Source organism: Esox lucius, chromosome 13, assembly GCF_011004845.1.
Source record: "Esox lucius isolate fEsoLuc1 chromosome 13, fEsoLuc1.pri, whole genome shotgun sequence".
Classification (NCBI taxonomy): domain Eukaryota; kingdom Metazoa; phylum Chordata; class Actinopteri; order Esociformes; family Esocidae; genus Esox; species Esox lucius.
The window spans coordinates 17307566-17331006 of NC_047581.1; the positions used below are offsets into that span (position 1 = coordinate 17307566).

The 23441-nt window shown below is 39.1% G+C and overlaps 1 protein-coding gene across 2 annotated transcripts; it reads left to right on the forward strand.

The window, feature by feature from the left end:
• Positions 1–2309: 2309 nt before the first annotated feature.
• On the forward strand, positions 2310–17281 carry entpd4 (ectonucleoside triphosphate diphosphohydrolase 4). 2 transcript variants are annotated; one of them, XM_010875990.4, is made up of 13 exons: positions 2310–2494; positions 3047–3162; positions 5974–6165; positions 6274–6479; positions 7998–8148; positions 8267–8370; positions 11441–11500; positions 13729–13883; positions 14494–14660; positions 14773–15097; positions 15204–15289; positions 15386–15547; positions 16507–17281. In XM_010875990.4, the coding sequence occupies exons 2-13, from the start codon at positions 3155–3157 to the stop codon at positions 16739–16741; spliced, it is 1851 nt and encodes a 616-aa protein (XP_010874292.1). In that variant the 5' UTR covers positions 2310–2494; positions 3047–3154; the 3' UTR covers positions 16742–17281. The 2 variants fall into 2 exon arrangements, with proteins under 2 accessions (XP_010874292.1, XP_010874293.1); XM_010875991.4 differs by having other exon boundaries at positions 13729–13859.
• Positions 17282–23441: the final 6160 nt, after the last annotated feature.

Below are 23441 nucleotides of genomic sequence, written 5' to 3' on the forward strand. Positions count from 1 at the left end.
AGAAAAAAACATTGTGTGGATGGCAGCATATGTTGCTCCAAAACTTGCATATATTGTTCAGCATTAATGGTGGCTTCACAGATGTGCAAGTCACCCATGCCATGTGCACTAATGCACACCCATACCATCATGGATGCTGGCTTTTGAACTGTGTGCTGATAAGAAGGCGAATCCCTCACCTCTTCAGTCAGGTGAATCCCTCACCTCTTCAGTCAGGTCTCGGCGTCCATGATTCCCAAAATTAATAAAATGTTTTGATTTGTCAGACCACAGGACAGTTTTCCACTCATTCCATTTTAAATTAGTTTGGGCCCAGAAAAGGTGGCAGTGTTTCTGGATCTTGTTTATGTATGGATTCTTCTTTGCATGGTAGTCTTAACTTATATTTGTGGATGCAATGACGTTCTGTGTTCAAAATCAATGGTTTTTGGACGTGTTCCTGAGCCTATGCAGGGATGTCCACTACAGAATCGTGTCTGTTTTGCAGTGTCGCCTGAGGGCCCGAAGATCACAGCCATCCAATATTTGTTTTCGGCCTTGTCACTTGTGTACAGAGATTTCATCAAAAATGCATATTATGTACCATAAATGTATGTACCAATTTTACATTGAGAAACATTATTCTTAAATTGTTGCACTATTTGCGTGTGCAGTCTTTCACCAGTTGGTGAAACCTTCCCAATTTTTACTTCTGAAAGACTCATCCTCTCAGGGATGATATTTTTATGTCCAATCCTGTAACTGATTTGTTGCCAATTAACCTAATTGATTGTGAGATGTTTCACCAGGGTTTTTTTTAGCATTACACAACTTTTCCAGTCTTTTGTTGCCCCTGTTCCAAGTCACCATATATTTTTCAAGGAACAATAACAATTCTCAATTTGATATGTTGTCTCTGTACGGTTTTCTATTGAATATATGGTTTAAATGATTTGCACATCATTGCATTCTGTTTTTCTTTCCATTTGACACAGTGTCTCAACTTTTTTGGAAATGGGGTTTATTGCCACAATTGCCCAGTGGAGACCCTAAAAGCTATAGTAATACTTATAGTAATGACAATTTACTCAGGTGTTTTATCCAAAAGAGTCAGACATTTCTGTTTCCATTGATGCGGCCTCGCACCGTACCTGATTTTAGGCCAATCCCTGCCCTAGGAACTTTTCAGCTGTAATTTACATTACACTGAAAATATCAAAGAACTCATTCAAGCCCAATAGATTATTTCATCGTGGAAACTAGTGTAAATCAGGGGAAGAAACTTTTGATAGTTTACCGCTTAAATCATTTTAGATAGATTTAAACTTGGGGCCTGGTGATGTTGCTGCAACTAATGGCATGCAACACTTTCTAGCAATGGGCATACATCGTACATCAAAGTTGGACAGAAAAGGGCTGTGGAAACCAGAGGTTGCATTAGCTTTCAAGCGTCTGCATTTTCCAAAAGCAGACCCTCCAGAAAATGTGTGTTTAAAAAATATTATCTGCATTCTAATTTAACAAACATGCATGGTGCACTAGAATGCAGGGAAAAGATTGGCTTAGGCAATATTGTGTGAATATAGTTATTTTACGTTTTTATAAATCACTGGTTATCACAGTAATAAAATCTGAACTATATTTTAGAGATGTGGACAATAATGAGGTTTGGATAATCAGACATTTTGGATGACTTGATTAAAATGTAACATTTTGGGGATTGCACTTTGAAATAAAATTTCATAGTCACTATGCCTTCGTTTAAATATTTTTTTTACAAGTCCCTGATTAGTAGGTTGCATTTAAAAAAAACGAGTGGAGCTGGCTTCAAGGTCCAGCATGTTAATATTTCACCTAATTGGTTATACCTCTTGTAGGAACTCTGATAAGAAACAACTAATTCCAGTTTTGCTAGCAGCAGGATATTATTCTGTCAGCACTAAATAGTGAATTGTAGCCAAAAGCAATGTGTATGGTCATTTTTAAGTAAATGCAAAGAGAAATTTATAGAAACAAAATTAAGAACAAAATTTAAATAATGTACCAGTTTTGTGTATTGCCACATAAAAAATGTAAAGTGGAACAGGGGCCAGGGCATTCAAGAAATACTTTTTTTTTTACTCCATATTTTTCCCCGCACACTGTCATTCTAAATATCCCCATTGTTCAGAAAACAGTTCAATTTGGCAATACTGTGTAATGTACGCGTGCAAATTCGCGTTGTTGTTTCGTATTTCTAATCGCGAAAACTTTTTTTCAAACAAGGGGCGCGGCCTTGTTTGATGACGTAGTACCAAAGCGTTTTTTGTAGCGCGCAAGTAGTGTGTACCTTTAATACGTCACATTTTGCCGGACATGCGCTTTGAATAATGTTGCTAACTAGCCTGTAGAGCCACATCGCAGTGGTTTTTCCCCATACGCGTTAGCTAACCCTATTAACAAAGGTACACTAGCTAGTAAGCTAAATAACGACCCAATGCGAATGGTGTACAACAAAATTGTTGAAACCGCTGTGGTAAGTACAAACGTTTGGTTTTTGATGGACACTGACTGCTCATTGGGCTAACGACGTTCACTAGCCAGCACAAGATCTCTTGCTATAGGAGTTATAGATACTCAGTAATTGGCACGTTTAACTGGCAATAAATCTAATATGCCACATTAATGACAAGATAGTTAGCTCGTTACCTGGTTTAGTTTTCACCTTACTATCTAATAGGAAACGATTAATAGTCAGCTAAGTTGATGGCCGCGTTCGAGAGGATCAAAAACGCAATTTGTCCTCCTGCGTACAGTACATAGTGTTACCAACTGGCTGATTTACAAATGATAATAAATTATGATTTGTCTGACAGTCCGTTGCATGTTCTAGTAACACTTGTGCATTTCATTATTGAACAGATGGCTACTGTTAAAACATTGTCAAGACGCCGTGTAATATCGTCAGGATTCTATACTACGTGGCAACTTTCGTAATTCACTTCACCTGACGCGTCGATGTCAATGATGTTAGTATAATTACTGTTAAGTTTAGTCGTAGCTAACGTGATTATTTTCTTTTACCAAGACGATGAGTAGATGGCGGAATGTTGGTGAGGCTTGGAAGCCAACACACCCGGTCTTCAGTGCCTCTGAATGATTTTCATCCAGTGAACTAACTAGGACGATTCACGTTATGGGAAGGTAAGTTCAACCAACCGTAAAGGGAACCCGGAAGTGTTTTGACTACCATCGGTTACTCACATGTGTAGGTTGTGGTCATTGGTTATGCGATACAGTACCACTATTGCATAGAGTAGTTACAATTAATTTAGCCACACCAAGGTCTCAGTCTTCACCTACGCCAAACTAGTTGCAAGTGGACTGGATTTGTCATTCCTCATTGAAATTGTCTTAAAACCAATCCGAAATATTGAGATGTTATTTTACTTTGAATCCAAGTATTACACTTTGTAATTACACACAGCAAGGAGTGGTGTAACATGACCATGTTCTTGAGTAAGGTACAAACATGGGTTAATTTTATCACTCCTATGTAAATTGCCTACCTTTCTTGCCGTCTTGCATCCAAAGCAATTCCAACCCACCCAACTAAAATTATGCTGACTCTGAAGCTAAACCAAAGACCACCTCTGGAAAAAAACTTTGTTGAAAATTCAATGAACCACCTGCCAAAGCTCTGGTGAAAATATGCGATGACACATTTCAGCCACTAGGGGTTGATAAAACTGTTCTGAGCAATATCTTTCTCGAAATTATATATTTATTATATATTTTATACATAGGAATTTCATTGTTTACAAATTACATGACCCTGTATATATTTAAAATATGAAACCTTCCCATTGAGACATTTTAAGAAAGCAATTGGGTACCAATTAAGTTTATTTCCAACAGTCCCTAATATGTAATACCAATTTTTTTGAAAACTGAAATGCGCACAAGTCTGTAGTAACTTATTTATATTGGAATATGTTTAAGGGGACAGTCCAGTGTAGTATTGAATTCACTCTTGTCAACCTCTAATTGCTAGTCAGGCAGCCAGTTGGGAGCGGATAATGATTGTGGGTTATTGTGTTCTGAGGACTGCTGGTCGGACAAAGGAGGATCACTTTTACAAAAGCTTGTATGTAGATATGGTAGGTTTGCTTGAATGCTTTGGATTGGAAGGGTGTTAACTTCAAGGCACAGTTGCAGTAATATTAAATTCAGATTGACAAGATTGGTTCGTTTGCTAAATTGGTACCCAATTATTTACTCCATTGATTCTACATGCCTGCTTTATTTGACCAATGCAACCTTTTTCTACTGCACACACCATTTCCTCCAAACAACATGTGAAATTGGTAACTATATAAACCTGTTATGTCAGATACAAAGACTGGTTCTGGTTAAATAATCATGATGAACAATTTTTTTTGTTGAAATACTTTCAAGCAGCACTGTATGTGCACATGTTAGGGTGAGCCGATTCAACAGGGTGAAATACGGCCACCCCCACGCGCGCACACCCACCACCTACACAGAATGAACAACAAAGTAGTGCCTACTATTTTACTATGTATGAATTGTATTATATTTGGTGTGTGTACAGTGATTGTCTAGATACAGTATCTAGACAATGACTTAGACCTAAGCAACAAAAGAGCTTTTCACTCCTAACACATCATGCATTTCTCTGAAAAACCAAAAAAGTGTTAAAACAAATAAAAATACATTTAATTTTTAGAATCTTTGAACTAGCCACCCTTTGCCTTGATGATAAATTTGCACACTCTTGGCATTCTCTCAACCAGCTTCATGAAGTAGTCACCTGAAATGCTTTTCAAAGTCCTAAAGGAGTTCCCACATATGCTGAGCATTGGTTGGCTGCTTTTCCTTCACTCTCTGTTCCAACTCATCCCATGCAATCACAATTGGGTAGAGGTTGGTTGATTGTAGAGGCCAGGTTATCTAATGCAGCACTCTGTCACGCCTGGAGGTGTGTTTTGGGTCATTGTCCTTTTGAAAAGATGATAGCAAGTGTAAAGTAGATGGGATGGCGTAACACTGCAGAATGCTGTGGTAGCCATGCAGATTTGAATTAAATAAAACGACAGTGTCACCAGCAAAGCACCGTCACCCCTCATCGATGCTTCAAGGTGGAAACCACACATGCCAAGATTATTTAGATTGTACAGATCTCCACCAATTTCTCATGTGATACTGAATTTAGGGTTTTCATTAGTTGTCAGTTATAATCATCACAATTAAAAGAAATAAACACTTGAAATATATCAGTCTGTTTGGAATGAATGTATACATTATACAAGTTTCACTTTTTGAATAGAATTACTGAAATCAACCTTTTGATTATATTCTAATTATATGACCAGCACCTGTAGTAAAAACATAAAATATACTTTACTGAGTAGGTGTGTCCGAACTTGACTGGTCCTGTGTGTGAATGTGCTACTATTGTGCATTATTCGTTTTAAACGCATAACTGAAAATAATTTGGTTTTATTGCAAAAGCTTACCCTTTCTTGTCTGCTGAAATGATAGCCCAGCGGGATAACTCATTAGCTAGAATGACCTGCATCATCTACAGTGGATATAAAATGTCTACACACCCATGTGAAAATGACAGGTTTTTGTGATGTAAAAGAATGAGACAAAGATCATGTCAGACCTTTTTACACTTTTAATGTGACCTATAATGTGAACAATTCAATTGAGAAACAAACTGAAATCTTTGAGTGGGGAAAAATAAAAACCTAGGTACTTTTACCTACATATATGAACAACAGTGTCTTTGCAATAACATGCTACTTAGGTGTGTGTGTGTGTGTGTGTGTGTGTGTGTGTGTGTGTGTCTGGAACATTATGCTCTCTGGGTTAACACTGAAAATGTCTGGTGTTGTTGGCCTGAGGTAGCTATACGGATAATTACCCTGGGAACATTGTCACTTGACAATCTATCGTTGAGCCTTCATATAGGCCTTTTCTCTACAGGATCAGCTTCTCATGCCTCCCAGCCTTCTGGCACTTCAGCATGTCACCGCTGGTTCTTCCCCGTCTCTGGCTACCTTCAATCAGGCAGCTGCTCTTCTTTGGTTTAGTGTTGGGATTTCTAGGACTCCTTTACCTGTTGCTGGTAACAGGGAAGGTCCAGCGCAGCTGGATCAGAAAAGAGAACTTCCACAGGTGAGTCATTACTAGCAGCATATTAGAGGATAACACATTTCTGTTTCTAAAGACAGGTGTAAATGTTGACCTGACATTAGCTTACATTTTTCATTCCCTTGTCGCTAGGCATTTGGCGAGGGTCACGGATATTGAGGCCACTGACACCAGTAATCCCAACTTGAACTATGGTCTGGTGGTGGATTGTGGCAGCAGTGGCTCCAGGGTGTTTGTGTACTGTTGGCCACGGCACAACGGTAATCCCCATGATCTGCTCGACATCCGACAGATGAGAGACCAGCACAGGAAACCAGTGGTCATGAAGATCAAACCAGGTGTGATTGCTTAACTCATACTATCTACCTAAGAGACTAAGGTACAGTCTCATAACTTTGTGTTAAGAGTTGGGCAGTGTCTGGACTTTAATATTATCATTCTTTCCTTAAAATATTTGCATAATTACCTTACATTAACCCTCTAACAGTAACTCTTGAATGGTTGAAGCTAGTGACACTGAATCAACTATTTTACATGTTTCGCTATCTGAACTGAAGTGAAGAAAGGTTGCTCAAGTATGACCATATTAATTTGCTAACATTTTAATAATTAGTATAAATTATGCATATTCTACTAATAGTAACTCTCGTAGTGTTCAGGCTACAGGCATGCTGCGCACTCAAGTATGTTTCAAATGTTTATGCTATCCCAACCTAAAATTTATTTCAACTTTGATCATATAGTACAGGATTATTTTGCATAAATTAACCACTATATATTATCGTGGCCAAAAGTATTAGCACCCAAACACCAACAATTTTGTCATTAACAAAATCTTAGCTTTTTCCTCAAACTCCACAATGGACTAGAAGTAGAAATATTTACATTCCAAGCAGGTGATTTTCCTTTTTTGGAATAGAGAAAAGGACTCATTGTGCTGTTCTGTCGCTGTGTACTACAATGAGCATGGAGAAACAACATGTTTAAAAAAAGTTGGGAAAGGGCAATCTTTACCACTGTGTTGCATCACCCCTTATTTTAGCAATACTCTGTAGTGTTTGAGAACTGAGGAGACCAATTGATGTAGTTTTGAAAGTGAAATGTAATCCCTGTAGAATTGTATTCTTGCTTGGTATAGGATTTCAGCTGCACAACAGTTTGGGGTTTCTTTTGTTGTATTTTTCATTTCATAATGTTTCCAAATGTTTTCAATGTGTTACAGGTCTGGACTGCAGGCAGGCCAGTTTAGCTCCCAGACAATTTTACTATTGAGCCATGCTGTTGTAAAATGTGGTTTGGCATTGCTGAAATAAGCAAGGCATTCTCTGAAAAAGACGTTGTTTGGATGGCAGCATATTATGCTCCGAATCCTGCATGTATTGAATTTTGTATATTTTTCAGCATTAATGATGCTTAATGTCACCCCCCAAGTCACTGTGTGCACTAATGCTCCTCCATACCATCACGGATGATGGCTTTTGAACTGTGCGTTGATAAGCCGGATGGTCCATCTCCTTTTTAGTCTGGAGGATACGGTGTCCATGATTCCTGAAAATAATTGAAAATGTTGATTTGTCAGACCACAGGACAGTTTTCCACTTCACCTCAGTTCATCTTAAATGAGATCCAAATTGAATACTTCAAAGTACTCAAATGGATAGTCTTAAAATACAGATTAAATACAATCCTCATTTAACTCCTATTGTGTTGCACAAATTAGTATCCACCAATATATTAAATGAACTTAAAATGGTTACAAAAGTATTGCCTTTTGAAAACTGCCCTGTGGGTATTTCCAAATATTCTTGGGTACAGTATATATCATCCAAGCCCATTATTGGTGTTATTTTGTTTAGGTATTTCAGAGCTGGCAAACTCACCAGAGAAAGCCAGTGATTACATCCACCCCTTGTTAAGTTTTGCTGCCCAGCACATCCCCAAACATAAACACCAAGAGACCCCCCTGTACATCCTGTGCACAGCTGGAATGAGGGTGCTGTCTGACAGGTAGATACCCACAACATGTAATAGTATATGAAAAGTATATAGAGATGAAAGCTGCTACGTGTGTATTTTTTTTTAACCACTGTTTAACCTTGAATTTGTCTTGTGTACTCCTTTTCAGTCAAAAGGAAGCACTTCTGGAGGATCTACGGACTGACATCCCGGTCCATTTTAACTTCCTCTTTTCTGATTCTCATGTGGAGGTAATTTCCGGCAAGCAGGAAGGTGAGTTAACTTGAGTACCTGCAAGCAAAAAACTGCCCATTCCGATGGAAGATGTTGCCATGTTGGTTTTAGAAAATGTGTAACAGTTATGCTGGAATATACTGTATGAATTATTTGGACGCTGACACATGTTGTTTTCTTAGCTTTGCTCCAGCTCCAGCTTCAACTGAAATAATGACTAAGTGGTTAAAGTGCAGAGTCAGCTTTGATTTGGTGTTCATAAACTTCCATAAACCTTGAATCGTTTACTTAATGTTAACATGAATTAAGGCGGTCAGGGACAGTGCCTCTGGGATGGCAGACCGGGGTGGTGGTCCCTCTTCTTAAGAAGGGGGACCGGAGGGTGTGTTCCAATTATAGGGGGATCACACTTCTCAGCCTCCCCGGGAAAGTCTATGCCAGGGTTCTGGAGAGGAGAATACGGCCGATAGTAGAACCTCGGATTCAAGAGGAACAGTGTGGTTTTCGTCCGGGCCGTGGAACACTGGACCAGCTCTATACCCTCTACAGGGTGTTGGAGGGTTCATGGGAGTTTGCCCAACCAATCCACATGTGTTTTGTGGATTTGGAGAAGGCATTCGACTGTGTCCCTCGCGGCATCCTGTGGAGAGTGCTTCGGGAATATGAGGTCCTGGGTCCTTTTGCTAAGGGCGGTCAGGTCCCTGTACAACTGAAGCAGGAGCTTGGTCCGCATTGCCGGCAGTAAGTCAGACTTGTTCCCAGTGCATGTTGTACTCCGGCAGGGCTGCCCTTTGTCGCCGGTTCTGTTCATAATTTTTATGGACAGAATTTCTAGGCGCAGCCAGGGTCCGGAGGTTGTCAGGTTTGGGGACCACACGATTTTGACTCTGCTCTTTGCAGATGATGTTGTCGTGTTGGCTCCTTCAAACCAGGACCTTCAGCATGCACTGGGATGGTTTGCAGCAGAGTGTGAAGCAGTGGGGATGAGAATCAGAACCTCCAAATCCGAGGCCATGGTCCTCAGTCGGAAAAGGGTGGCTTGCCCACTTCTGGTTGGTGGAGAGTGCCTGCCTCAAGTGGAGGAGTTTAAGTATCTAGGGGTCTTGTTCACGAGTGAGGGAAGGATGGAACGGGAGATTGACAGACGGATCAGTACAGCTTTTGCAGTAATGCGGTCGATGTATCGGTCTGTCGTGGTGATGAAAGAGCTGAGCCGCAAGGCGAAGCTCTCTATTTACCGGTCAATCTACGTTCCTACTCTCACCTATGGTCATGAGCTTTGGGTCATGACCGAAAGGACAAGATCCCGGATACAGGCGACCGCAGGGTGGCTGGGCGATCCCTTAGAGAGAGGGTGAGAAGCTCGGTCACCCGGGAGGAGCTCAGAGTAGAGCCGCTGCTCCTCCACATCGAGAGGGGTCAGCTGAGGTGGCTTGGGCATCTGTTTCGGATGCCTCCGGAACGCCTTCCCTGGAAGGTGTTCCGGTCCCGTCCCACCGGGAGGAGACCCCGGGGAAGACCTAGGACACGCTGGAGGGACTATGTCTCCCGGCTGGCCTGGGAACGCCTCGGTGTCACCCCGGAAGAGCTGGAGGAAGTGTCTGGGGAGAGGGAAGTCTGGGCATCTCTGCTTAGACTGCTGCCCCCGCGACCCGGCCCCGGATAAGCGGAAGATGATGATGGATGGATGAATTAAGGAACAGTTGATTTTGATATACCTAATATTTTGTCTCTGGTAAAATTATTCTGAGTGTTCAACCTCGTGATGGCCTGCTTTACTGGCATTGAGACTTTGCTCCTCAACTTTAAAGACAACTGCAACTGACTCCAAATGCAAATGCTACACCTAGAATCGGCTTTTGACCTTTTGGTTTGCTCTCTTGTACATGAACTAACAATGCAACGACACACACCTGAGAGAAACAGCCAGGCATCAACTTGTCCAGTTACTTTTGTTCCCTTAAAATGAAGGGACAAAGCCCACTCATCTTTGCATTGAAATCAAAATATTTTTGTAGTGCTGTCAAAGAAGTAAAATAAGGAATCGCATAATCTTCTTTAATTTACTATTCAATATTTTTTTTAAACATCACTATGCCACTTTATTAAGTGCTTTTTATAGTGTCACATGAGAAAGTGCCTTGGATTCTTTGTAGTTTGTATGCTTTTACTCTGGAACGATTTGCTCTTACGTTGTCATACATTGATAATTTATTTGGAAAAAGCAGGTTCTTAAGGGCAACACTCACATGAAAAGCATTTCATCTGAGGAAAGTGTAAATGAAAATCTAAATTATTTTAATGATCAACAAACTTTGAATAAAGCTTCCTATTAAACCCATTTGGTTTGTATAGAAACCGATAGGAATTGGTGTTGTTTGATTGCATTCAAACAGCCGTAGACTGCTAGACCTATATTTATTATAATGCCAAGTTTTATTTTAGATATGATCCCTGTAAGGAAAAGACGGTGGTGGCTACGTTGTTGTGAAGTTGTTTACAGTCAATGTTGCCTAAAGTATGGTAACACTTAAGTAAAAAAACTTAACAATTTGCTGCAAAATGTGAAAAGCCAATTCTCATTGCACGGGAGTATGACAATGATCTGTTAGCACCTTTAGAGAAGACACTTTGGAGCCATTATTCCAGAGAGTGAAGAGGGATGAAGTTTGTCATTGTCTGCCTTTTAAAGAGCTTGTTTTAGTTAAGCTTCATTGCATGAGTTGCATGTTTTAAGTGAGAAATTGCTTGTCTCAAATACATGGTTGAATTAAATATTAATGACTGTTCGAGTACCATCAATCTGGTAGGTTACTTGTTGCGTGGACTTTGTTTATAGTGGAGCAGGACCTGTTGGTTAAGAATTCACCATTTTACTGATAGATCATACCTTTAGTTTCAAAGTGTGAAATGTGGAGACATTTTAGTGGGCTTAATACGGTAAACTTACCATAAATACCCTCAAATTATAACAGACCATCTCAACTTTAACCACTTAGTCACAAAAATCCAATATATTTGTATACAAAGCCAAAACAACCAATGTTTGTCAATGTCCAAAGATATGGTAAATGCACTATATGATTTAACCTTTCTTGTATTTTGATAGGTGTGTATGCTTGGATTGGAATCAATTTTGTCCTTGGACGGTTTAATCATGTGGACAGTGGTAAGTATTTACTGTTATGTACATCTATAATGTAAATTGAAACCTAACATCAGGATATGTATTCATCGAAGCTTATGAAACTAGTCAGAAAAAAGTTTTAATATTTTGAAAAATATTAGAATATTTTTTTCTCAGCTGACAGGATGTGCTCTAACAACTCAGCCCATAAAATGTCCCAACATCTACAGCCTTATGGGCGGACCTTCCAGAACAAAATTCTAAACCAGCCAATTGGCACCTTTCACTGTGTCAAGAAAGTGGTGGGTTGTAACCATATATGTCCCATCTATGCTTTATATATAATTCTATTTGCTGTCCCAATATCTCCGCCCTTTTACCAGGGTACAGTTAGGAAAAGTCAAGCCACTTACCACTAGTCATGGTGGTATTTTGCACAGCAGTAATTTGGTCCAGAAAAAGGATAAATGTTTTAATAGTAGGTGGGAAATATGGTTCACATATCAGTAATAATCTAGAAATGTATGATAACATACAGAACTTTAAAAGCATGTTTTTAATAAATGAATAAGAAATCGAATCCGGCCTAACCATAGCTGTTGCGCTATGTAACTGTTCAGTATAATTTTTGGAAAAAATGATTAACGGTCTCGGCAAGCTTCCTACAGCAAATTATGAATTAATGTTGCACAATAACGCATGTGAAATAACATGTTTTAGTTGAAAAACAATTACTGTATGTAATCAGCAGATGGTGATGTTGGGTAGCCTTTGCACACAAAAAATAGTCGCCTTGTTACTCCTATTTCTTTTATCCAATTACTATGCTACTGTTAGCATACCAAGCTACAATAGGATAAATTGAGCCGGTGACTTGAACATCTTGTTTATTAAACCTGTCATTTTCATTGGCCTGCTGCTATCCTCACATTTTTTTTTTTAATTGTTGTACAATCTTTACTGCTGTAAACTAGTAGCTTACTTATAATTACATTTTATAGCACACATGCGCAAGGACTAAAGAAACAAAAGTTGAAACAACGATGCACATGCTTTCCATGTCTCTGCCTGTGTCATACCCTGAGTACGAAGCTTTATTGGTCTATAAAACCATCCTCACATTTAGAGGCATTGCAACACTTTCGTCTTTCCATAATATGGCAATTATTTTATCTGACTGTCGAGTAAATGTACGTATCGTACTGTCAGTTTAGCGACCCCTAAGTTCACTGCAAATCCAAATTGTCCAAAGTGATAACCAGCAAGCTGGCTTTTTAGCCCTGATATCCTAATACCAACTTTATCACACATGCAGCTTAATTGGTCCTATCAACTATCACAAACGCTTAAACATTTTAAAGCACTTGCTTTTCAAATTATGTCAATTATCTTTTCCAACCATCATCAGTATATGTATTTATACAACTATGGCTGGTCAGATCAGTTGATGCTATAAATATCATAAATCAAGTGACTTATTGTGTAAGTGGTGAACATTCAAAAGGATAATCCGGAAGCTGGCTATTTTGCTCTCTGGTATCCTACTAGCTAAGCTAGCTAGTTAAAATCACCTTAAAATAGGAGGGTTTATTATCGCAGCTAATATTTATAACTGCTAATATCAGGTAATAAGCTACCTACAGCTACTAATTGGATTGCTTATTGCATTCCCAGGCATGTTATTAATATATACAAATAGGACTGGGATACTGGATTTGTGCTTCGTTACACAATGAAAAATGTCATCCACATAGTGACAATTGTTTCCAAAAAGTCAAGAATGGGGCTTTATTTAAAAATGTTAGGGTAGTATAAAAAGTATTAAATCATGATGCTTTTGACCATTTGTTGTTAAATGGCTTCATACCTTTAAATATAATACTTTACTCACCTCTGACATTCTCTCCCATTCCATTAAGGACCCCTGACTACAGTGTGCAGTTTGGGGTGGGGCTCAATGTGGGCGAAGTCAAACAACAAGTCTGTTGTTTACTGCAACAATATCAGTAGCTTGTCTAAAATATGGTATGAAGCAAAAAGTGTTACAACACATGTGCTGGTACCACTGTGTATTTCTTATGATCTTCAAAAATGAAATCAGTTAGTGTTCAATGTCAAACCTTAGATGGACAAAAAAAAATGGTGGCCGGAATCAAACGTTTGACTCTGCCAACACATTTAGCCCTGCCCCTGACTGCAACCTGCAGTCGTCTTCTTTCCATTGGCTTTTCTAATGGGACCCCTGAATTGTTCTGCTATCCGTCCTATAGAAAGGGATGTAGTAGTTGAGGTGCAGATCCCTGGAGGTGACCAGCAAGAGGCACTGGTGAGGAAACGGACCGCAGGTGTTCTGGATATGGGCGGAGTCTCCACGCAGATAGCATATGAAGTGCCCAAATCTGTAAGCTTTGCTTCTCCACAACAGGTTATTATCCCGAAAAAAAAATCCCTTTTTGTGATCTGTTTCTGTTTTTATTACCTTTTCTTTTCTCTTCCCCCCACCAATCTCATTCCTTGGTTAAAGCTGTGAACATCATGTTTGACCTATGGAGATGAATCCCCATTCAGGGTGGTCTGTTGGAGGTGTGCTGTAAATAAGTCTGCTTGCATGGCTTCATAGCATTATAATAGCCCTTATGTGTTTGTTTGGTTGCTAATTGGTCTTTTTCGCCTCAGATCTATTCACAGCTGATGTTTATTTTTTAGAGCTGAACTGTTTGGTTATTGTAAATGCAGCCTTAGAAACTTGAAGATCACAGATGCTGTAGAAGAGCGTCACGCTAACACCCAGGTTTCCCTCTAAATCGGTCCAAATATTCAAGACCTGCTCTATAATTTCTTAATGTTATTGTTTCACATAAAACGCCTACGGCTACACAACGATCTACAACAACTTTCTAAATCCAGATTTAGAGGGATGTAATCTTACCCTTATCACTTCATAGTTTAGTATTAGTATAGAAAGATGGCCTAGATAATAGTGAGAATACCATTTGCTGGGTGACATTGAATGCTTTTTATTTATTTTTTTATAGGAGGAAGTTGCAAAGAATTTGCTTGCAGAGTTCAATCTGGGATGTGATGCCCACCGGACAGAGCATGTCTACCGTGTGTATGTGTCCACCTTTCTGGGTTTTGGAGGCAATGCTGCTCGACAAAGATACGAGGAGAGCATTGTCAGGAACACACTCTCTAAAAACAAGTAAGAAAATTCAACATATAATATGAAGGCTAATTATAGTAAAGATCATACTAGTTTGTTCGGTGCTGTTTGAGGCCTTTATGAAGAGCTCATCTTGAGTTGGTTTGTCCAGGCTCCTGGGTCAGCATGTAGGTGAAACAGCAGAGTCCCCCATACTGGACCCATGTCTGCCCACAGACCTGCAGGATGAGGTGCTCGCAGCCACACAAAAACTCCACTTGCGCGGCACCGGGGATTTTGATCTCTGCAGACAGCTGCTTCAGCCCTTTCTCAATCGCACCAACGAGACCCACTCCTCCCTTAGTGGGGTCTACCAGCCTCCCATCGACTACCACAACAGCCAGTTCTACGGGTTCTCAGAGTTCTACTATTGCACAGAGGATGTATTGCGCATGGGTGGGGATTTTAACTCTTCAAAATATGCCAGTGCTGCCAAGGTAAGTTCTTCAATACTACATGTAAAATGCACATATTTTCTCAAAGCTTAGGCTAATATCAGTGAGATGGTGCTGTGTTTACAATCGGCTTGTACTTCATCTTCAGAGTTACTGTGCCACCCAGTGGAGAACCCTGAAAGAGCGATTTGACTCTGGCTTGTATGCCTCTCACGCTGATGTTCACAGGCTCAAGTAAGTCCCGGCACTGGCTATTTTAGTGAATCTTGAGCGCAGTAAAACTAAAGTGTTGCCATGGAGAATTCATGTTAACATTTGTCTTCTGAGCAGGTACCAATGTTTCAAATCAGCTTGGATGTTTGAGGTATTCCATTCAGGCTTCTCCTTTCCTAAAGACTATAAAAACCTGAAGACTGCTCTTTTAGTCTATGATAAAGAGGTACAATGGACCCTAGGAGCCATCCTTTACCGAACCCGATTTTTACCTTTAAGGTAAAATAACACTTGCTTTATCACACTTTATCATGTTACATGTATATTTTAAATCTCTACACACCATTCTGATTCAGATTTTCTTTAAGTAAAGGCTGAAATCAAGAGATATTATGATAACCAGCTTAAATAAGATCTTGTAACCAACAATATTTAAGTGAAAAGCAAATGTATTATTTATTGTTATGCTAATGCACAACTCAAGCAATTGACAGAAAAAAAAATTGCATGATGCCAAACTAATAAGGAGCTCTATGAAAAGACCATACTTTAAGACTAGGTTTCGGTGCTGAGCAACAGTTTCCTCAATCTGTCATGTTTCCTTATTTTTCAAATAAGTAAATTCAATGCCTATTTTTATTTTATTATTAATGATTTCTATCGATTAGTTACAGCCCTATTGTGATACTTGATTTGTCAGGTTGGTGCACAATTACTCCACTCCCAGCCCCTGAATTCTGTAGCTCCTTCAAAGTGATGTGGGTTTTATTTTGTAACCTTTTCCTAGCCTGTGCATTTGTAGGACTTTAATATCGAACTTCTGTTAGTCGGGTTGTAAATCTGAAGGACGTTGTGGGGCACTCAACAGAGGGTCTTTTATCCATAAATTCTGGCAGTAACGTTAATGGTTCAAAGACGATGGTTGATGTAAACTGTGTCCTTGTTATGGCATTTTCTTGTCATCTGGGAGCTTTCCAAGCATGCAGATTGCTTACTTACAGAAGCAACACATTCCTGTTTATTTTCTTAGAAATATTTCCCAAAATCAAACCGATGACTCCATACAATAATTGAGTGTCAGTGTTTTCAAAAGAGATATCAGAGAGAACAGAAAAGTAAATATAGGATTTTCCATTCAATACAGATGTATTTTAATTGTTTTTGCTTATTATATAATAAATGAAATTAAAGAATGTAAAATATTCTTTACTCAGACTATTTTATGTTCCTCTTAAAAGGGATATTCAGCAAGAGAGCCTCAAAGGAATCCACTCCCACTGGCGACACAGCTTCTCCTTTGTCAACAACTACTATTTGTTCCTGGCCTGCTTCCTGGTTGTCCTGCTGTCCATCCTGCTGTACTTGCTGCGCCTGCGACGTATCCATAGTCGTACCATGCAGCGCTGCACGACACCTTCTGCCAAGTGGCTCGAGGAGGGTCTCGGATCCACCCCACTTCCTGTCACCATCTAGACTTCAATTCTTTCACTCCAAAACCAGCTCCCCTCTACCATTTATTGTCACGCACCTTTAAGGCCTTTATTTGCTAGCTGGTAATGGCGAAAAAGGACTACACCTGAATTTGATTTAAAATGACTTCAATGAATAGAGAGATTATAGAGCACTGATAGAGACTGAGATTTTGGATGTTGTTTGTGTACTTGAATATGCCATGTTTTTGCTGTTAATTTATTTCCCATTATATTTTGTTTGTTTCTGGAAATGTGAATTGGGTATAAAGTGAATCTCAGATCACCACATTGGCCCACCATTTGCATGTTGACATGCACCTCCACATTTGGACATGTCCCGAAGATGATGGAATGAGAGTGATTAAGGGTATATTTGAACCTCCGGTACCAGAAATTCAACCAGCTTCAGAACAAGCTGATGTCTTGACATGCACCTCGATATGTTTGAAGTGTGAATGCTGTATATGCCATGTGCTTAGACTATGCATGTAAAATATGAGAAACATCCCAAATTAAAATATCAATTAAATATTTAACAATACTGAAGTTTGTTGTTGGAAATTACAGACGAGATTAATTAGAATGTATGGATGTTTTATTAAAAAGTGGAACATGAATTGCAGTATTCATGTCACAATGAGTCCTGAAGATGGTGGGTTTATTGATCCCCTCATCTCTGGAAATCAATATCCGAGTTTCATCAGCAGCACTTAAGGGCATTTATTCCTAGTAGGAAGGGGTGGTTTGATGTTCATGAAGAAGCTATTATTTGCTTGGGTTTGCTAAATCTGGTCCATACAGGCTTGTTAAAGCTTCTTGTAAGGTTTGAATGGCAGCTGCTTTATAACTTACCCAAAGTATAAAACAAATACACTTAAGTTTCTAAATGTCTGTCATCTTGATGGAAAATAACAGAATTGAATCATTGTAAATGGATTATATTGGGTTTATGGTTAAACAGTACATTGAATAGAGTCACATTGCCCAATGCAATTTTATTTCTGTGTCATTAATTTTCTTCTGGTGTGGTTGTCTGGCTTCTGTGGGTGCATGATCAGTCTGTTTAATGGTTTTATGGTGGATCAGTGTGCACAATGTATTCTCCAAATAGTGCCGTCTGTCACTGCTTGTTCTCTACCTTTTTTTTATGTAACTACTCACAGATCTTGAGAAACCACTCTCTTCTAATTTATGTTTTTGTCTTGTTTTCTTTTCTTTATTGTTCTGCCTGCTATTACAGAACAGGTAGCGTTTAGCAAAGGTTGAATAGTGCAATATTTATTTTTGTCTTCTCACTGGACAGATGCTGTTGTTTAAATTTACATAGTGTCGAGAGCTAGTGTAAGGTAAAATGGTTGGCTGTTTCCTAAACTCAGTTGTTTGAGTGAGACGGGCTGCAGATTAATTCATTTAAAATGCCAACTTATATCCTCAATCACACAGGGCTTTCTTTCAAAAGCTGTGATATCACTTGTAAAGAGCATAGATTTTAAAAGTGCATACTGTAGTACATATTTATTTTAAAGGGTGTACAGAGATCAATTTACAGTTTCCAAAGCAAAATAATTTTATCAGCAATACCATTGCTGTTGAATAATAAAATGTTTTGAGACTTGTTGTAAATCAAGCAAAACAATTCTGTACATGGATTTATTTGTGTTGTGATGGGGAAAAATTAGGTGGCCAGAGATAATGTGGGAGAGATCTCTTAAAGAATAACTCCAAATCCCAGAAATTGTTCCAAAATGTCAGACTGTGAAAACAGCTTATCAACAGGGAGGTTGCCTATTAGCTAATTTAGTTTTTGACTTGAACATTAGATAGCTGTTCAGTACAATTTTATAACATGCCACATAGAAGACATAAATAGTGATGGAAAATTTAGGCTTTCTGAAGCATTTGGGGTTTTCAACTTGGCCCAAATTGATGTTAATTGTCTTGCAGCTTTTGAACTCACTGCACAGTGGTGACTCCTGCTGGCCAGGCACAAATATAATGTTTAATGTTTTTACAGATGTTTTCTATGATAGCAACAAGACATCCTGGCGCAGGGAAATTAGAACATCCTTGCATCCATTGTAATCTTTTGGATTATAAAGGTAAAAGTTACCTTTAAAAAGCTAAATTAAACAAATTATTTGAATGATGGTATACAGTATCATTTCATCTCAGAAGGTTTGCTGAACTCACCCTTACCTGTTACTGATTACTGATTGATGAGTCCACAACGCTACTGGCTGCACCATCACGGAGGTGTAAATTCTGACATTAGTTTTAAATACATTTTTAAGGTGACCTATAGAGGTCAGGATTAGAATGTCTCAGACATTGAACCTAATTTCTATCCCTCAAAAATTAGTGGTGGTAGCAGCTAGTGTGACACAATTTAAATACCATGGCAAGTGCTGTAATACCTTGAAATCTTCCCTTCTTGATATGAAGACACATTTTAGGTAACAAATAAAAATAAGAGTGGACTTATTGGGCAGCGTTGCCTAATGCCACGACCAATGTGAAATCTTTGAGACGTCCCATGAGCTAACCTCACAGAGCTAGTATAGCCACTATATAAAGTTTGGACTACTCTCAAAAACACATCGCTAAACCCCAAAAACCATTGATTTGAACAAAAATACATGTTCTACAGTGTCAAAAACTTTGTAGAAATCAATAAACGTAGAAGGTTATTGTCAATAATTAGGTCACTATAATGGTGTACTGTAAACATTCAATTTGATGTATTATTGCTTATTGCTGTCTTCTGCTTTAAGCACTGCAGGCCAAATGCCATACTATTATTTAGGGAATATCTTAACTTGGAAGAGTGGGCCAATTCCCATGTTAGTACAAATGATTTATACATCAATAGGGAGACAATATTGATTTCCTTTAAGAAAAGGGACAATATTATCCAAACTCTTAGATATTATTTTGCACCCTTTTCATAATGTATGCATTAATTTATCTCTACTTCTGTAGAATGCTCTTTGGTCATCATCTTCCTTCAGATTTACAGCCTGACCTGTGATCCTACAAGAGTGGGAGGGTTTTGTCCAGAAAATGTGAAAGCAACTGTAATGATTACGAGAGGAGGCCATGGGTAAGGTAAATGTGTCCTTGTTATAGTCATTTCTTTCCTTTGTGTAGACCTTGAGTTATGAATATAACCAGGTGACAGAGAGAACATGTATGCATCACACATATTTGTGAAAACTAATACAAGCACGCCTGGTAAGGCCCTACAGGTTTGTAGCAGCTGGGAGCCCCATCTTCTGTGCTATACATACTTAGCATACACCTGCGTTCACTGATTTCAGAACTGTCAAAAGTTTCTGTGCAGTGTGCAAGGATATTGCTTGATATCTATTAACGGCCACAATCCACCCTGTCAAAGAGCAAGAAGACAAAAGTACAGATGCACACACACCGGAAGGTCCAAGGGAATTGGACTGACGGAATCACTGACACATGCATCGGCCAATCCGGGGCTTTGCTCCAAGCCAGGCTGCAGCCGGAGAGGCAGGGCCAGATTATGGGCAAATGGGGCCTGGGCCCAGTGACCTCTGACCAAATGAGGCCTTGGGCTACAACACACTCCAAAAATTGACAATAAAGGTCAGAGGCCCCTGGGACAATCTACAGTGATATATAATGCTTGAATGTGTTCCCTTCAGTCTGTCAAGTGGCCCCTGACCTCCAGGGCTCCACCACATCCCAGATACTGTATTTACATGAATGTGAGCCAATAATAATTAAAATATATGTATTATTATTATTGGTGTTTAGAGCAATTATGTAGTTGATGTAGTTGTAGTTGTATCCTATGATGTTCTTAGATTCACTTGTAAGTCACTTTGAATAAAACAAACTATTTGCTAAATTACCTAATATAAGTATGTTTAATATTTAATTTTAATATTTACTTAAAACTACCTTGATTTACGAGTACATTTTATAATTTTAAGAACATTTAGGCTATACCAATGCAGATTAGTATGATTTGAAATATGTTATTAATTTCCTAACACAAAATTGTGCAGAAAGGCAATTGTAGGCCACTGTTATATTTCAATAAAAATTCATATAATTTTTCTGTTAAACCAATGAAAGCATTCTGATATGCACATTTTCTTCCAATTAAACAAAATGTTCTGTCAGTTTTGTCTAACTTAGCATGGCATCGATCCAGCAAGTAATTTCAGGGTTGTCGTTTTTTCTTTTGTGTATTATGTATCAATAATGCTGTAACAGCTGTGCTTCAAAAAGAAAAGGAAACAAGAGAGTTAATATTACGGGGAAAAACAAGGCCTTGGGCTTGCAAGGAGCATTTATCCTTCTCCTCCTTCTCCAGGCAAGCAAGCCCAGGGTAACCAATATAAAACATAAGAGCAAAATGGGGAAATAGGGCCTGTCCAACACTTTCCAAATGTTCCATATTTTAGAGGGCTGCAGTGGCCCCACAGGAAAAAGAGATGAACCACAGCAGAAGCGTACCAGGACAAACCCTATGATATCCGAGAGGTAAACATAATTATAGTAAAGTTATGGAATAATTTTGAAATCAACATATTTCAGTTTTTTTCTTTTTCTTGGACATATTTCTACACAAAACCATTTTCATTTTACAACAATAAATTTTTATTGTCAGCATTTTAAACTGAAACATCAAAAGAACAAAAAGGGTCAATGTAGTATTTGTAATTCAGTAAAATGTAAGAATTGGTCTGGGATTTCCGCACAACAATGTACACTCACCTAGAGGATTATTAGGAATACCTGTTCAATTTCTCATTAATGCAATTATCTAATCAACCAATCACATGGCAGTTGCTTCAATGCATTTAGGGGTGTGGTCCTGGTCAAGACAATCTCCTGAACTCCAAACTGAATGTCAGAATGGGAAAGAAAGGTGATTTAAGCAATTTTGAGCATGGCATGGTTGTTGGTGCCAGGCGGGCCGGTCTGAGTATTTCACAATCTGCTCAGTTACTGGGATTTTCACGCACAACCATTTCTAGGGTTTACAAAGAATGGTGTGAAATGGGAAAAACATCCAGTATGCGCCAGTCCTGTGGGCGAAAATGCCTTGTTGATGCTAGAGGTCAGAGGAGAATGGGCCGACTGATTCAAGCTGATAGAAGAGCAACTTTGACTGAAATAACCACTCGTTACAACCGAGGTATGCAGCAAAGCATTTGTGAAGCCACAACACGCACAACCTTGAGGCGGATGGGCTACAACAGCAGAAGACCCCACCGGGTACCACTCATCTCCACTACAAATAGGAAAAAGAGGCTACAATTTGCACGAGCTCACCAGAATTGGACAGTTGAAGACTGGAAGAATGTTGCCTGGTCTGATGAGTCTGGATTTCTGTTGAGACATTCAGATGGTAGAGTCAGAATTTGGCGTAAACAGAATGAGAACATGGATCCATCATGCCTTGTTACCACTGTGCAGGCTGGTGGTGGTGGTGTAATGGTGTGGAGGATGTTTTCTTGGCACACTTTAGGCCTCTTAGTGCCAATTGGGCATGGTTTAAATGCCACGGCCTATCTGAGCATTGTTTCTGACCATGTTCATCCCTTTATGACCACCATGTACCCATCCTCTGATGGCTACTTCCAGCAGGATAATGCATCATGTCACAAAGCTTGAATCATTTCAAATTGGTTTCTTGAACGTGACAATGAGTTCACTGTACTGAAATGGCCCCCACAGTCACCAGATCTCAACCCAATAGAGCATCTTTGGGATGTGGTGGAACGGGAGCTTCGTGCCCTGGATGTGCATCCCACAAATCTCCATCAACTGCAAGATGCTATCCAATCAATATTGGCCAACATTTCTAAAGAATGCTTTCAGCACCTTGTTGAATCAATGCCACGTAGAATTAAGGCAGTTCTGAAGGCGAAAGGGGGTCAAACATAGTATTAGTATGGTGTTCCTAATAATCCTTTAGGTGAGTGTATATGCAATCAAGAATATTTAATTTTTTTGTTATCAATTTCATCTGCCTTGGAAATATGTAGTAGGTTAGAAAAACAGGAAAAGTAATGTCTTGATTACATTTTCAGTAGGTTGGAGTAGGAAAAATCTGAATCTCTGAATCTCTTCAGGAGCATTTCAGACTCATTTCAACCCCTGGGAGACACTTAAGTTACTTGTATAATTTATGAGAGTTTTCTAAGTCAGGATGACCCAGAAGGAATGTGGCAATTTGCATGCTAAATAACACACAATTATGTCAGAACATTTATTAAAGGACATAAAACATCTGGAAAGAAAAGTATTTTAAAAGTTTTCTTTTAGTTTGCAAAGCCTCTTATCATGTTATACCGATTGCACTACAAGTCAGTTTGTGTGTAGTCGTGCAGTTGTCCTTGATTGATTTAGCCATTGGATGTCTTTCAGCTGTGTTCAAGCAAATGTTCAAGATATCAGCATTCATCCTTTTTCTGAAGAACTAGAACACTGTGGAGACCGTACTTCTTGCTTTGGCCCAGTCCCTCCGTTCCGAATGTTTTCCAAACATTAGCCGGGTAGACCAGTGTTTTTCAACCCTGCTCCTGGCTGCCCCCTGCCTTGCATGTCTTAGATCTCTCCCTGCCCTAACATACCTGATGTAGCTCATGAAGGACTTGATAATGAGCTGATCATTTGAATCAAGTGTGACAGAGCACGGATAGATATAAAACATG

Bases quoted from the DNA above. Each gene is read 5' to 3' on its own strand.
- entpd4 (XM_010875990.4), top strand. The intron at 11,501-13,728 runs GTAAGTATTTAC...TCCGTCCTATAG, and splicing joins GTTTAATCATGTGGACAGTG to AAAGGGATGTAGTAGTTGAG. The intron at 14,661-14,772 runs GTAAGAAAATTC...TGGTTTGTCCAG, and splicing joins AACACACTCTCTAAAAACAA to GCTCCTGGGTCAGCATGTAG.